General features: G+C 40.4%; 1 protein-coding gene across 5 annotated transcripts in view; it reads left to right on the top strand.

Annotated features, from left to right (window-relative positions):
* Nucleotides 1–14,348, top strand: part of sytl4 (synaptotagmin-like 4) — a 74,171-nt gene that overhangs the window by 25,573 nt on the left and 34,250 nt on the right. For 4 of the 5 annotated variants that reach the window (XM_059977259.1, XM_059977260.1, XM_059977258.1 and 1 more), the window contains 7 exons: nt 2,095–2,282; nt 2,390–2,578; nt 6,430–6,645; nt 7,865–7,974; nt 9,178–9,298; nt 11,446–11,574; nt 13,377–13,521. In XM_059977259.1, the coding sequence (XP_059833242.1) occupies nt 2,460–2,578; nt 6,430–6,645; nt 7,865–7,974; nt 9,178–9,298; nt 11,446–11,574; nt 13,377–13,521 (840 nt within the window). In that variant the 5' untranslated portion in view covers nt 2,095–2,282; nt 2,390–2,459. The remainder of the gene's footprint in view (nt 1–2,094; nt 2,283–2,389; nt 2,579–6,429; nt 6,646–7,864; nt 7,975–9,177; nt 9,299–11,445; nt 11,575–13,376; nt 13,522–14,348) is intronic. The other variant, XM_059977262.1, reaches the window with a different exon arrangement.

Consider the following 14,348-nt stretch of genomic DNA (forward strand, 5'->3'; position numbering starts at 1 on the left):
AAATTTGCAGATTTGTGTGACCAGTTAAAAGAACGTTTCTAATTGGCCTCTTTTAATAATGGGCTCAGATCTGCCATTAAATCAGCCTCGCTCCCAATATTGTCAACAATAAACACAAAGTACACTGCAGATGCTGTGGTCAAATCAACACGTACAAACAAGCTGGATGAACTCAACAGGTCGGGCAGCATCTGTTGAAAGGAACAGTCAACATTTCGGGCCGAGACCCTTCGTAAGGACTGGTCGAAGGGCCTGTCCTGATGAAGGGTCTTGGCCGGAAACGTTGACTGCTCCTTTCAACAGATGCTGCCTGACCTGCTGAGCCTAATATTATCTGGTGTGTGAATTTGATCAAGTTAAGGTGTTGCTAAGAATGAGTTCTGATCTTGATATCTTCTGCCTTCTTTTGTAAGAGATGGGGCCTGCTGACATCTTCATTGTGACAGTTATAGCATCCCTGTACAAACATGTTAATCAGGTTCTTTTGTTGGCACGGGAGGGACATATTTATCATGACCAAACAATTAAGGCATTTAGATTGGTAGGTGAGGCAAGGCCCTGCCTTTTATTGCTAATGCAGTTTCTGTTGTTCTTATGGTTGCTAGTCACTACCAACAAAAATAGAGTGTTGTTGGAATGTCATTGCTGAATATGAATTCATCTGGATACCCGAGCAGAGTGAGGAGTGCAGTAAAGCTGTTGAATTCAATATGGAGTCTGTTGTTATTGAAATAATTGTCAGGAAATTTGCTTTAATTGCTAAAAATCAAAATAAAGTAATTCAGTAATTGCAGAGCAGCTGTTCTATGAAGCGTCTTCTCATGACACATAAATTAATGTTCCTCAAGGTAATCACAAAATCATTATGATTTACAAATTTCAGATTTAATGTCATTTTCCATAAACAAGTGTAAAGGAGAATGAATTAATTGTTACTCCAGATCTGATGCAGCACAAAAAAAAGTAAGATAAAGAACGCAATAAAAATTTTAAAAAACACAGTAAATATAAATATGTAAGATAGCTTATACACAGATTGGTTGTATATCCATAAAGTGATGCTAGGCACGAGAGTGTTTGTACATATGGTGACTGACAAGATGTAATAGTAGGGTAGTGGTGGTTAGGGGTGTGGAGGGGTGAGTAATTTGGTGGAGGTGTTGATCAGGCTTACGACTTGGGGAAAATTGTTTTTAGAGTCTGTTGGCCTGGAATGAATGCTACATAGCCTCCTCCCTGATGGGAAAAACAGTCCATGAACAGGGTGGGTAGGATCCTTCATGATGTTTCTGACCCTTTTCCAGCACATTTCTGTATATATGCCCTTGGTGGTGGTAGGTTGGTGCCAGTGAATCATTGGGCTGTTTTGACAATCTGCTGCAGAGCCTTCCAGTCTGCCACAGTGCAGTTTCTGTGCCAAGCAGTGATGCAGCATGTTACGATGGCCTGTACTGCACATCTGTAGAATGATGTGAGTGTGGGTGTACCTAGTCCAGCTCTCTTCAGGAAGTAGGGGCATTGCTGAGTTTTCTTTACTGTGTAGGATGTGTTCTGGGACACACTTCTGCAGTTCCACTGATGTAAAGGGGGCGAGGTGTGCGTTCACCCGAAGGTGATAACCATCTCCTTTCTCTAGTTGACATTAAGAAAGAGGTTATTTGCTTAGCACAAGGGTTTATGAGTGAAATCAAGTGCCCTTCATATTAAAAATTTGGTCAAATGCCTCAGGAATATATAGATTTAAGATTGATTTCAGGAACTTGGTTATTAATGGAATAATCAAATTGCTTTACCTATAGGACAAACGCCTTATAACCACATTAGGGCTTGTCCAATAAACATCTGTACAGTTTTGTTGTAGAAGTAGATTATATTTGATATTCCCTCATTTTAGAAGTTTTAGACTAAAGAGCAGTAAATTTTTTGAGTTCCTCTAGCATTTTGTGTGTTTTGCTTTGGATTTCCAGCATCGGAAGATTTTCTCATGTTAGTAAAATTCACATTCACAATCCTAATGCGCATTTACTTTCAACTCTGGGATTGTGGAGTTAGCCTTTGCCATACATGTAACCACCAGGGTGTGTTCTTTCCTAGGGTCTAACTTGGTGAAATGTTTAAACAGAATGGGCGGTTGTGAGTTGAGTTGTACAAGCAGATGGGCAACAATATGACGTCACACTGGACAACAATTAATGGACGTTCTCACGAGTCAAAGTCTGAACACAGAGATTGGGTAGCCTCATGAGTTAATGCAGAATTCAGTTGGACTCTGAACTGTTAAGGTTAGTAACTATACAGCATTGTCCACCAACTTTGATACTCATTATCCTCTTCAGAAAGAATTTTGACATCGGCGACTTTCCATTTATAGTTTATCACTCTGTTGCAGCATTGAAATTTCCTTCAGTTGCCCCGAGGAGATTGTTACAGTCGTTAGCTCTTCTGGTGATTGCGGCATTATGTCAAAGCAGATGGAGTTGGTCAACTTGTCATTCCTCACAGAAAAAGAGAAGGATCTAATCATGAGAGTTCTCATCCGTGATGAGCAGCTGCGGACGCTGGAAGAAAAGCGGATAAGGTAAGAAGGAGAGAGTAGGTACTGGAATAATAACCCTGACTAGTTCTAAACCCTTTCAATAAGAAGTTGCAAGGTTGCATTATGCAAATTCTCACCCAACATACTATATGATATTGCACAGAAGACTGATTATCTTACAAAGTCTAAAAGGAAGTTATTTGGCCCATTGGATCCATGCCAGCTCTCAAGGGAGCAATCTCATTCCTTCCCTTCCTTTCCTTTTCATTTCCCTACAAGTTATGCAGCTTGCATTCTCTCACATAAGCCCAACTACACTCTGATTTTTTTTACCATTAGCTTCCATTAAGGGAAACTACAACTGTCAAATAACTTATCCTGGCATACTTGAGATGTGAGGGAAAAATTTGGAGCAGTAACGATGTGAGTCAAAATCAGAATTGGGTTTAATATCATCGGCATATGTCAAAGGTTTAAAGGTCCATTTATTATCAAAGTGTACAACTCTGAAATTCTTCTTCTCCAGATAGCCACAAAACCAAGAAAGGAAAAGAAAAACGGCAAGACCCACCCCTCAAATCCACCCCTTCCCCAGCACAGAAAAGTGAACAAAACAGAACAGGCACATCGACCTCACAAATCCCCATACCCCAAAAAAAAGAGAAAGATCAAGTTAAAAAAACACAGAATACAAAAAACTGTAAGACTGAAAGAGATAGTCCACAGTCCAAGTCCACATCCAAAATACATTAAACCTGGGCAACATTCTCCTGGCACAGCGGCAGGCTCTTCCCTCTCAGGCCTCAGAGTGATCCCCAGCGATTATAAGGCAGGCAGCCACCCATCACCCTCCAGATTGGCCTCGATGTTTCAGTCTCCCTCATCATTTTGATGGGCAAACAATGCAAATTTTAATCAGCAAAAATGGAGTCAAACAGTGGCTCATGTCCCATCCCCTATCCCGCAGCCTTCTCGCTATGAGCTTTGTGCATGCTGCCTCTGTCTCCCACAACCCTCTTGGAGACTGCAGAGCACAGAAGCACCTAAACGATCTCCAAACGTCTGCATACTCAATGTTTCAACCTCCCTCATCACTTTAATTAGCGAACAATGGAAGAGTTAATCAGCAAAATGGATTCGAACTTCACCTTGCGCCCCATCCTGCAGCCTGCCTGCTCTCAAAACCTCTGCTCCCAGAATCCTCTCTGAGACTGCAGAGCGCTGGAACACCCAAGCAATCTCCAAACTGCAAATCACAGACTCCATGTTCCAGAATGACATTAAAGATGAAAAGCAAACATAAAAGAAGTGAAATGTATGGTTTTGTGATCTACCCAGAAAATGTCGCCCGAAGGAGCACTGTACTCAGGTGCCTCCTGGACCGGAAGATGATGTGAAATTTGTTAACTTTGCAACAGCTGTACAGTGCAGTGCATGATAAATATAGAAAAAATATAAATTACTGTAATTATATACAAGTATCTTAAATAGTTAAGTTAAAATAAGTAGTGCAAAACAGAAATAAAAGGAAGTATTGAGGTAGTATTCATGGGTTCAATGTCCATTTAGAAATCAGATAGCAGAGGGAAAGAAGCTGCTCCTGAATCGCTGTATGTGTGCCTTCAGGCTCCAGTACCTCCTTTGTGTTAATAACAATGAGAAGAGGGCATGTTCTATATGGTAGGGGTGTAAATGATGGACACCACCTTTCTAACGCACAACTCCTTGAAGATGTGCTAGATACTACAGAGGCTTGTACCCATGATGGAGCTGACTTATTTTACAACTTTCTGCAACTTACTTCATTTTTGTTGCCCCCCCCCCCCCCCACCCCCCGCAGCCTGTCAGAATGCTCTCCATGGTACATCTGTAGAAGTTTTCAAGTGGTTTAGGTGACAAACCTAATCTCCTCGGACTCCTAATGAAATATAGCCGCTGTCTTGCTTTCTTTATGGCTGCATCAATATGTTGCATCCAGGTTAGGTCCTCAAAGATAATGACACCCAGGAACTTGAAACTGAACACCACGTGCAGGCAGCACTGGAGAGATCCAATTACTGAAGCTCTGAAAAAGCAGCATTATTTGCTGCACCATTCTGGCCCACCTACCCACCTTTCCCTCTTTATGTAACAATAACCTCAGCCATCTTTGTTGGACAAACCTTTTTCAGCTTCCCTTACAAATGCACCTGCAGAAATAGTAGACAGCTGGAGTCATACTCTGGCAATGGATTGCTGATCTTCTCTCCGAATGAGAAATCCCAAAACTTTGCTGATCAATTTTGAGAATATTTAGGAAATAGATGTGAAGGAAATTTCATTTTCAGAACTATAATATTTCTTTTGCAAAAATCACACGCTGCTGAATCTTTTACACCTTTGACCACTTGCAACAGTTTCTCCAATATTTTTGCACAGAATAAGAAGCCCTTGTTGCTCAGCTAAGCTAAAATAGCATTTAAAAATGAAAATACTTAGACTAGAAATTTCAACATGACTCACACAAATGTCAGAGTCAGATGACTCCATTTGTCCATGTGGTCTGTTATCTTTTAATTTGCATATAAATCAATCCATACTCTTAACTGAAGCTGTACGTGTCATGTCAAGGTAGACATATGTATATTCCTGTGTGTTCTTAGAACAACTTGGAAAATTATTTTAGAAATGAATGCTAACCCCGATCAAGATATGACTTCAGAATTATCTCCCAGGACAGTCGTCTTAGTTTTGCAGTTGAAAAGGTGGATTTTGAACCATGATTAAATCTTGCAGTTTATTTCCTTCTCTTTCATGAAGTACTTGTTTAATTTTGGGCAAAGTTTCTGCTCTGTTACTGAGCAACTGATTATTGAAAACCAGTAGCATTTGTAATTGGTCCAAATTCCACATTTACAAATCAGTGGGAATTTAGCCACCTACTCCATTGTGATTTTTTTCTTGCGTTTGGATTAACTGTTTAACTGTTAAAGTTATTCAGATTTCTGATAATGATGTCTGGCAATTTGGAAGTTGCAGTGCCTCTTTACAGCACTTTTCTATCTCACCCTTACATTTTGTGCCCTTGCAGTTTGTATTGTCACTCTTCCACCCTCTGCTCGTCTCCTCAGCTTGCTTGCCCAGAAGTCCCTTTTCACCTTGCTAAACCTGTTCGCAGCAGTACTTCAGCTGTCCCAGCTGTAAGCTTGTTACCACGAGGAAAGTTCAGGATATCAATGAGTTCTTCAAAGCAGCAGCCAGTAACATCAACATGGAGGCTGTTACTGAAGAATCAGGGACTGACACAACCCCATCTGCTGTCTGAGCAGACACGGCGCCAACTTAAACGAGGCCTGGGAATGTGGACCTAACAGCCTTGGATTGGAGTCTATGGGATGTGAAGCCCTTGGACAGAGACTCAGTAATACACCAGGCTCAGTCAGATTTTCCAATGTTATATAATCACCAGCACTTTACTCCACTGATGCAGAATTAGAGTCCTGAGCGGAATGTGGGCACGGGTCAAGATTCAAACTTGGAAGATCAGACTGAGCGGCCTCCATGTTGATGTTGAGGGCTGAGCTTTCTACGTATTGGTGGCAAGCTTACAGCTGGGGCGGCTGAAGTGGAGAGAGAAAAGGAAGGCTGCAGGGCGTATGGGCTGGATGTTATTGATGAGGCACGTGGTGACCACTCTAGAGCTAAACAGTACGTGCAGCCTTGTGAGGGTCAGCCACACCGAGAACACATTCTGTTTAAGCAGAAGGCTTTGTGTGATATCGTCAGGGTAAAAGTTAATAAGGTAATTGATGTCCTCTGTCAGTGCAGTCTTATTTTCTTTGGAAAGGCAACAAGTTAGCAATTGTCCTCAGCACTTCCATGATCACATTTTGTCTTGGCTTTTCTTTCCAAAGGAAGCTCAAGATGGAGCTGCTGGAAATCCGGCGCAAGGGAGCCAAACGTGGAAGTCTGGAGTACAGTGAAAAGACTTGTGCGCGCTGTCAGGAGAGTCTTGGCCGCTTTGTCAAGAGTGGGCGTGCGTGCAATCAGTGTAACCACCTGGTGTGCAAGGACTGTGGTGCTGAAGATGCCAACAGCGTATGGAAATGCAACGTGTGCATCAAAGAGTCGTGAGTGTGTTCCTGCTAACTAGTATTTCCTTCAAAGGTAGAAGTGCTAGCCTGCTATGCTTTTTAAATATAGTATAGCAGCAGAGCCCATGTATTAGCGGGATGGGTGACACAGATGAGCTCTTATTCTGACTGAGCATACAACAGTACTCCATAACGGAGTTTATTTTTGTTCTAATTGAGTTCTTTCTTGTATAATTGATGTTGTGGTAGTTTTTCCTGTGAATGTTTTATTTCTGATGCTGTGTATCCATGATGCTTTCTGCATTTATGTTTTTCATCGTACTTGTGCATATGAACAACAAACTGACATTGGAGGCGTTCTAAGAATATGCTACCTGAAATGCAAGGAAGAAAGGAATGGCAGGTTCATACTGAGTTACATTGTCTTCTATTTTTCAAGGATCATACTTTTCCCATTAGAGAATGAGGGCATACTTTGATTGAAAATAGGCTATTCTCATCTTGCTCCCAAACCTGTCAATGTAACTGACACTAAAGGTCCAAACTCTCAGTTCTTTTTGAAACATTGGTGTCACGATGAGATATCTGAAGTTCAGTTGTTCAAGGAGGAGGGTCATTTCTTCAAAGTCCTGGAATAGATGTGACTTTATGAAATTATTTGCCTTTTACAGATTCTTCACCGTTCAATGCAAGATGCTGCCAGGAGTGTGCACACTTTAAATGAATTGGAAGATGTAGACATTATAGTGTTTAAGTATAGAATTATAGAATATTTCTCCATATTCTCAAGTGACAGGAAGAGAAAGGAGTGTGTTATCTCTGCTTATCTGGAGTATGCTAATCCCAGATAGGCTTTTTGTTGCAAGTAATTGACCTTCATATAATATCGCTATCTAATAAACCAGTTTGCCGGCTTTCCTAAAAGTTTTTGTGGAATTCTTACTCCTTTATATGGCTTTTGAGTAATGTACCTGCATTTTTCAATTGATTTATTCTTGTAAACAACAAGACTGGCATCCAGCAGCCATTTTAAGCAAGGCTTCAGATGGAGGCCAAGTTGGATTTCTCTCAATCTAAACATATGCTATTTTAGGGACAATAAGTTTGGAATTAAAAGGGGAATTGATCTTGGTTGATCCAATAGCCATTAGTATTGTTTCAATTTGTAATGCAAGGCCTAGATTAAACTGAATACAATTTAAGTCAGATATAATGGAGTTGTACCCAGCTAATATAATCATTTGTTGTTCACCAGAAAGCTGAAGAAACAGACTGGAGATTGGTTCTTTGAACACCGAGCGAAAAGACACAGTGTTGATTTTGGTAGTGATATAATAAGAGCATCACTAAAGAGGAAACATGGGAGTAAGTAATTGAGGGCTCCCTATCTTCATGAATGATACCTGTGCTACGTATGTATATTTACGTGCAAGCTCAGGGTAAAAGATGATGAGCCTCCCAGATTGACGTTCCATCTTACGCCTTCTATAAACTGTAACTTGTCTAGTCTTCTGGTGTCTTTGTTCTAATTTGCACTAAGTTGGCAATTTTATGTCACCCCTGTGCTAACTACACTGAGTGCCAGTTAAACCATGTCTTAACTTCAAAATTGTTGTCCTTGGTTTCAGATACTACTTCCCTATTTTGATAAACTTCTACGGCACCTCAGGATCTTTGCATTCTTCTGAATCTGGCCTCTTGTACAGTCCTGATTTTAATTGGATCATTCTCTCCTTAGTTACACAGAACACGTCAATTTCATTAACTTTTCTACCTACTCCCACCTTGCTCTCAAATTCACTTGGACCATTTTTGATACCTGTCTCCCTTTTAGGAGAAAGACCTGATTAAACTATTGATCTCCAATTGACTTGTTAATAAATTTACCTTGAACTTTGTTGCTCTCAGGAGTCAAACTATCTCGTCCTGCCCTTGAAAGCACACCGTTCCTTTCTCTCATTTTCTTTGTCCTTGCGCAATCTGTTCTGAGGTGAAGCCCTCCACGTCAGAACATCTGAGATGCCCTCCTTTTTCAGAAAACAGGAAAGGACTTAAATCAGCATTTCAAAGGCAGGAAGAAACTCACATGCATACCTTCCAATCTTGTTCATTGAATTCGGTGTTCTCAATATGACTACCGATACATTAGTGAGATCAGACACAATCTAGACAGCCACTTGTGTGTGCACCTTTGCTCCATCTGCCATGGTGTTCTGGAGCTCCCAGTTTCTGGCCACTTAAAGCAAACTTTTGGTTACCTATCTCAATGATTGCTCAACAGCTTGGGTGTCAAATTTTGTCTGGTTTTCATTCCCTTACTCTCCCGCCAACCCTGTGAATTTTCTAGGAACATTTTACTCGGGGGAAAGATGGTATACTGGAGCCCGTTGCTTGGTTCCATTAGTAGAGTACACTTTATTCTGTAAGCTTTACTGAAGTTAGTGTTGTACCCGCTTATTGTGATGTATTGGAACTGTAAAATCTGTGAGGGTTCAGGAGTGGAGAACGGATAGACCATGGGCAGTAAAAGGAAGTAAACACCTCCCCAACTTTTTGTTTACTGTCTAGTAAATAAGCGAGAGACAGTGGGACAGGCATTGCTACAAAAGGTACTGGCCAATGACGCAAAGACAAATACTGAAGCAAAGTCACAGCAGAAGGTCTTTGAAGATGAAGGCAAAGGTTCTGGGTGAGTGTAATCGTCTAGCACCTACACCATTAACTTTGTTTTTTGTTTGGAAAAAGAATATTATACACATTCAATCTATTTCTGAATTTGATTCCTCAGGCCCATATTTTATAATTGTTGTTAATGCCTCTGTTTTATTATGTTGCACATTTGGTGTCTATAATAAGAATTTCTACCCTGATATTTCTTTTTGGGTTTGGAAGTAAGCAGGGGAAAAAATTAAAAACATGCATCTTTTCCAAGAAAACAAAAGTTAGGAAAAATGGGGAGTGCTAATCAAATCTCTGACAGTCCTCAGCTTCAGGAAGGGTAAAAGTTTGATGAAGTGAAAAGAATACTTTATCTCAAAATTTACAAATTTTTGTAAAACATGGTAAAGTAGAAGGTTTACAAAACCGGAGAGGGCAGGGAGGAGGACTAAGGTGATCAGAGGATAAGTAGGACTAGACCACAGCAAACAACGGGAAGAGGAGGAGAAAATAAGGCTGAAATTTGTACAAGAGTTCTGATGCATGTTATTCTGCAACTTCAGAGGAACTCCTGTGCAAATTTTAAAATAGTCATAAAGTATCTGGCAAAAGGAATATGTTAATTTCCTTTTCAAAGGGCAAAGCAAAATCTTGATTTTGTAATTTGATCATCAGACCATAGAAAAATGTGCTGATGATGTAAAAGTCACTGTGTTTTATTGCTTTGAGTAATCAGATGGAAAACATCACTCACTCATTTGGTGTCAAACTTGGGCAGGCTTCATTGTGAGCTTAATATCCACAATGTCAAATTTCTCCATCATCTGATCAATGATCTGAGTCTAAAAGCTTGAATTTAACCATTCAGTGTCATAATCTGAGTGATTTCTTTTCAAACTTGACCATTCACAACTGCAAAGCAAGGACATACAATGCGGTGATAATGTTAACTAAAATCAAGTGAGCCCTTGAAATTTTTTCCTTTGCAGTTGTATTTAAACAAAAGAAAGGATCCAAATAATAGAATTAATCTGGTTATTAAAAACCAAGAGCAGTTCAAAAAGTTACCCACAGAGTTGGTTTCAATCTACAAAATCCTCTTTTGACTATATAACACGTCTGAAGAATGAAATAGGTAATATGTCCAATGGTGGTTTACTGATAAAACAGTAAAAGTAACCAATCCTCATACCTGATAGAGCCTAATGACATGATGTCATGACAACAACCTTTTTCTAAATATTAGCAAAACAACAATGCTGGCCATTGCATTCAAGAAGGCGAATAGTGCACATTTTCCTGTCTTATATGAATGGTGCTGAGGACGGATGGTGATGGGCAAGTGTGGAGAAGTTAGAGGGGAGCCAGAAGGGGGAACTGGAAGAAAAGGGAAGGGGGAGCGGGATAAAATACCAGGTTCGAGAAATCAATGTTCATGCTATCAGGTTGGAGGTTACCTAGAGACGGAATATGAGGTGTTCCTCCTCCAATTTGAGGGTGGCCTCATCTTGGCAGTAGAGGAGGCCATGCACCAACATGTTGGAATGGGAATGGTGATTGGAATTAAAACTGTTGGTCATCTGGAAATCCTGCTTGTTGCAGAGGGAGCGAAAGTGCTCGATAAAGCAGTTCCCCAATCTACGTCTGGTTGCGCCGTTGTAGAGGAAGCTGCGTTGGGAGAATAGAGCAATAGAGTACAGCACAGAAGCAGTCCCTTTGGCCCACCTAGTTCATGCCAAAACCATTTAAACTACCTACTCCCGTCGACCTGCACCAGGACCATAGTCCTCCATGTCCCTACAATACACGTACCATTCCAAACTTCTTTAAACGTTGAAATTGAGCTCGCATGCACCGCTGGCCGGTCATTCCACACTCAATGCTCTGGATATAGAGCATGCTTCACCTTCTATCATGCTGTTATAAGACGATTGAATGGTTCCCTACTGCAATAAAATGAACTCTTACTTCATAATCTACCTTGCACGATAGTGTCTACCTGCACTACACTCCTCTGTACAGTGGCACTTCATTCTGCATTCTGTTATTATTTTACCTTTTACCACCTCAACGTGTCATAGTAATGAATTGATTGGTAGTGACGGTGTGCTTCACTGTACATGTGGCAATAATAAACCAACTTACCATTTTATTTTATCTGTTTTTCGGCTTTGTTAGCAATCAGTCAGAAACCCAAGAGGCTGATGATCAGCTAAGCGACACAGAGTCCACTGGACACCTGAGTGTCAGCAGCAACAAGAGCAGTATACACTCTGCCTCTAGACACAACACACCCAAAAATTCCAGGTGGGCAACCATGGAGAATCTGAAATTCCTTCAAATTTACTGAATGTGTATTAGGACATGTCATTTTCTTGTAGCATAACTTTCTGACTAAGCATTAGATATTCTGTAATACCAGCTCTTTATATGGCTTGTGTTATGTTTTCCTTGGCAACGTATCTGAGATATTATGCAGTAAAGCTCTACTAATCCACAGTCCCAGTCATTTAGAAGTCCCGAAGGCATGGCACTTGGTTCTGTTTCCTGCGCTCCCTATAATTACACCAGGATTCTGGTACCCATGCTCTCTTTCAACGGATTGAATTTTGTTTCCCTTGAACTCATGTGGCTCACTGGGGAAAATTATACTACAGTGTCACACCTTCAAGAAAATGAATGGAAAGGATAAGGGTGTATTAACAGTCCTAGTAAACAACAATCTGGAAAATCTACCCCTCTAGTACCAACAATGACCCAGGTTTTGTGTACTATGTCAAAATCACTATAGAAATGTTGGTTTTGTTGCTGGAATAATCACCTCATTATTTGGAGGGTGTTGTGTGGGAGTCGGAATAAGAATTGGGCTTGGGGTTAAAGCAGGGACTGGGGTTCAAGAGCTGAGAATAAGAAGCAACAGGACATAAAAATTGAGAGATCTACCTCAAGGGCACAAAAAAGGGAGTCAATCTGTTTAGCTTGATTATATTTGCAAAATATGCTTCATATGAAGGAATTTCTAGTTCAATGCACATTCAAGGCCTTGAAGATGCTGGTGAAAATGAAGTAAATTCTTTTCTAAATTCTAAATTCTATTCTTCTCAGCACCCTTTAGCCTTTTCAGGAGGCTAGTATCAGGCATTCAAATGACATGGCCAGCCCAATGTATCCCAGTGAGAGGTTGCTGAGAACGTTGGCCTGAGAGAGGTCACTGACACTGGTTAGTTTATCCTTAAAGCAAAGTTGAAGAACTTTGCAGGCACTTCATTGCTGTATTTTTCCAATGCTTCAAGATGCCTACTTGTGGCTGTCTGGATCTCAGAGCTTAAGAGGACAAAGATCCCTACTGTTCACAAGAATATGAGTTTTTAATGGCAGGTTTGAGGTCTTGATCTCCAAATGCCATTTCCTTCAATCAACCAAAGGCTGACATATGCACACTTGGTGACTAACCCAAGCAAACAGTACGTTGTTCAAAGGTACTTCATTATTCTGAAGTGAGAACGACAATTGCCAGTTGCCAGCAATAACAATGCAAATAGAACCAAAGTCACACAAAACACCTGCCACAAACAGTGTTTATCCAGTAAGGTGAGTTTGTTTAAGCAATCCTCTGCAAGTGCTGTTTGCTGGAGTCCACCCACTTAATAAATATTGTAAACAACAGATGTCGGAAATTGGACTTTGGAATGAAAACGTATTATTTGTGTGAATTTGTTCCATTAATTTATGTCATGAGTTATAAAATGACCCCAATTTGATTCAGTGTGTTGTGGTACCTAACCTTGGACGTATTGTAGAGTCCTTGAACAAATAAACCTATCATCATGATTACGTTGCTTTTAAAATGAATGTGAGTGAAGAATATCATTCAATAACTGCATCAGGTTAAGAATGTAGATCCTGAGTACTGCACCAAAAGTATTTTTATGTCCTTTCTTAGTACTTTATCCATCTTTATCATACATTCAGAAAAAAAGCAATATAAACTATAGAAAAGTTTTAGATCATTTTTGGAACTCCAACAACCCTGTGGGTGGGTGGGCATTTACTGCCATGGTATTAGTGAACTTCCAATATACTTTATTTCCTGTCTCTATATTTTTCAGGCGGAACTCCTTAACTGAAAGCAGCCTCGGTAATGTGAATGGTTTTCCTGCTTCCCGACCTGTTGTCACAGGCAGCATGACTCTTCCAGTCAAATCAACGACACCAGCCAAAAACAGAAACAACCTGCCATCTGACTCAAACAATGTACTGCAATACACTCTCCTTGCACTATTTTACTTTTTCTTGGTGTACGGGTATATCTGCCAAATCTATATTTATTGGTCATCTCTCAGTATTCTTGAAACAACTAAGTGGTCAGTTAAGGATACAGTAGGAGTCCACCACAACATCTTTATGGAATCACATCTGACAAATTAGATAATCCTCTTTGACTAACTGGGACTTGCAAGGATGTTTTGTGTATAATCTATTTAAATTCGACATGAAAGCTTTTCTAAAAGGTTTGAGAGATGTAGCTACAAATAGGTCATTTGAAAAAAATGACAGAACTACAATAAAGTACTTTTAAGATGGTAAATTATGTGGAAGTCTTTTTCTTATCCAAGGTTTCTGCTGTTCCCTTACTTTGAAATTGACAGGAGTTTACCCCTTGGATTCCTAGTAGCTGGTCCAGAATTCTCTGAGGTTCATGAAATGGGTGTTAAGAGATTAGTCCAGGGCCCTGTTCCCTTGCCTGACTCGGTGAGGAATCCCGGGTCAGGGTGCATTTTGTGCCCAGCAGTGAAATGTTGACCACCTTCCTCTAGATTTCAACAATCATACATACATGCATGGAAAGCAAGTAGATGCCAGTTTTCGAAGGTAGTGATAATGAACTCTAGTGGGTATTCTTCCATTCACCTGGGCTATTAGATTGCTGCAATTTTACATTGTTTATAGATGGCAGAAGGCTTCTGTTTTCTTTTATTATTAACTGAAGGGATATGGGTGTTGCCATTATTTAATGCCCATCTCTATTAGCTCCAATGCTGGCCGGTGGTGTAGTGGCATCACCACTGAACCTTGAGGCG

The sequence above is a fragment of the Hypanus sabinus genome, chromosome 8, assembly GCF_030144855.1.
Source record: "Hypanus sabinus isolate sHypSab1 chromosome 8, sHypSab1.hap1, whole genome shotgun sequence".
NCBI lineage: Eukaryota > Metazoa > Chordata > Chondrichthyes > Myliobatiformes > Dasyatidae > Hypanus > Hypanus sabinus.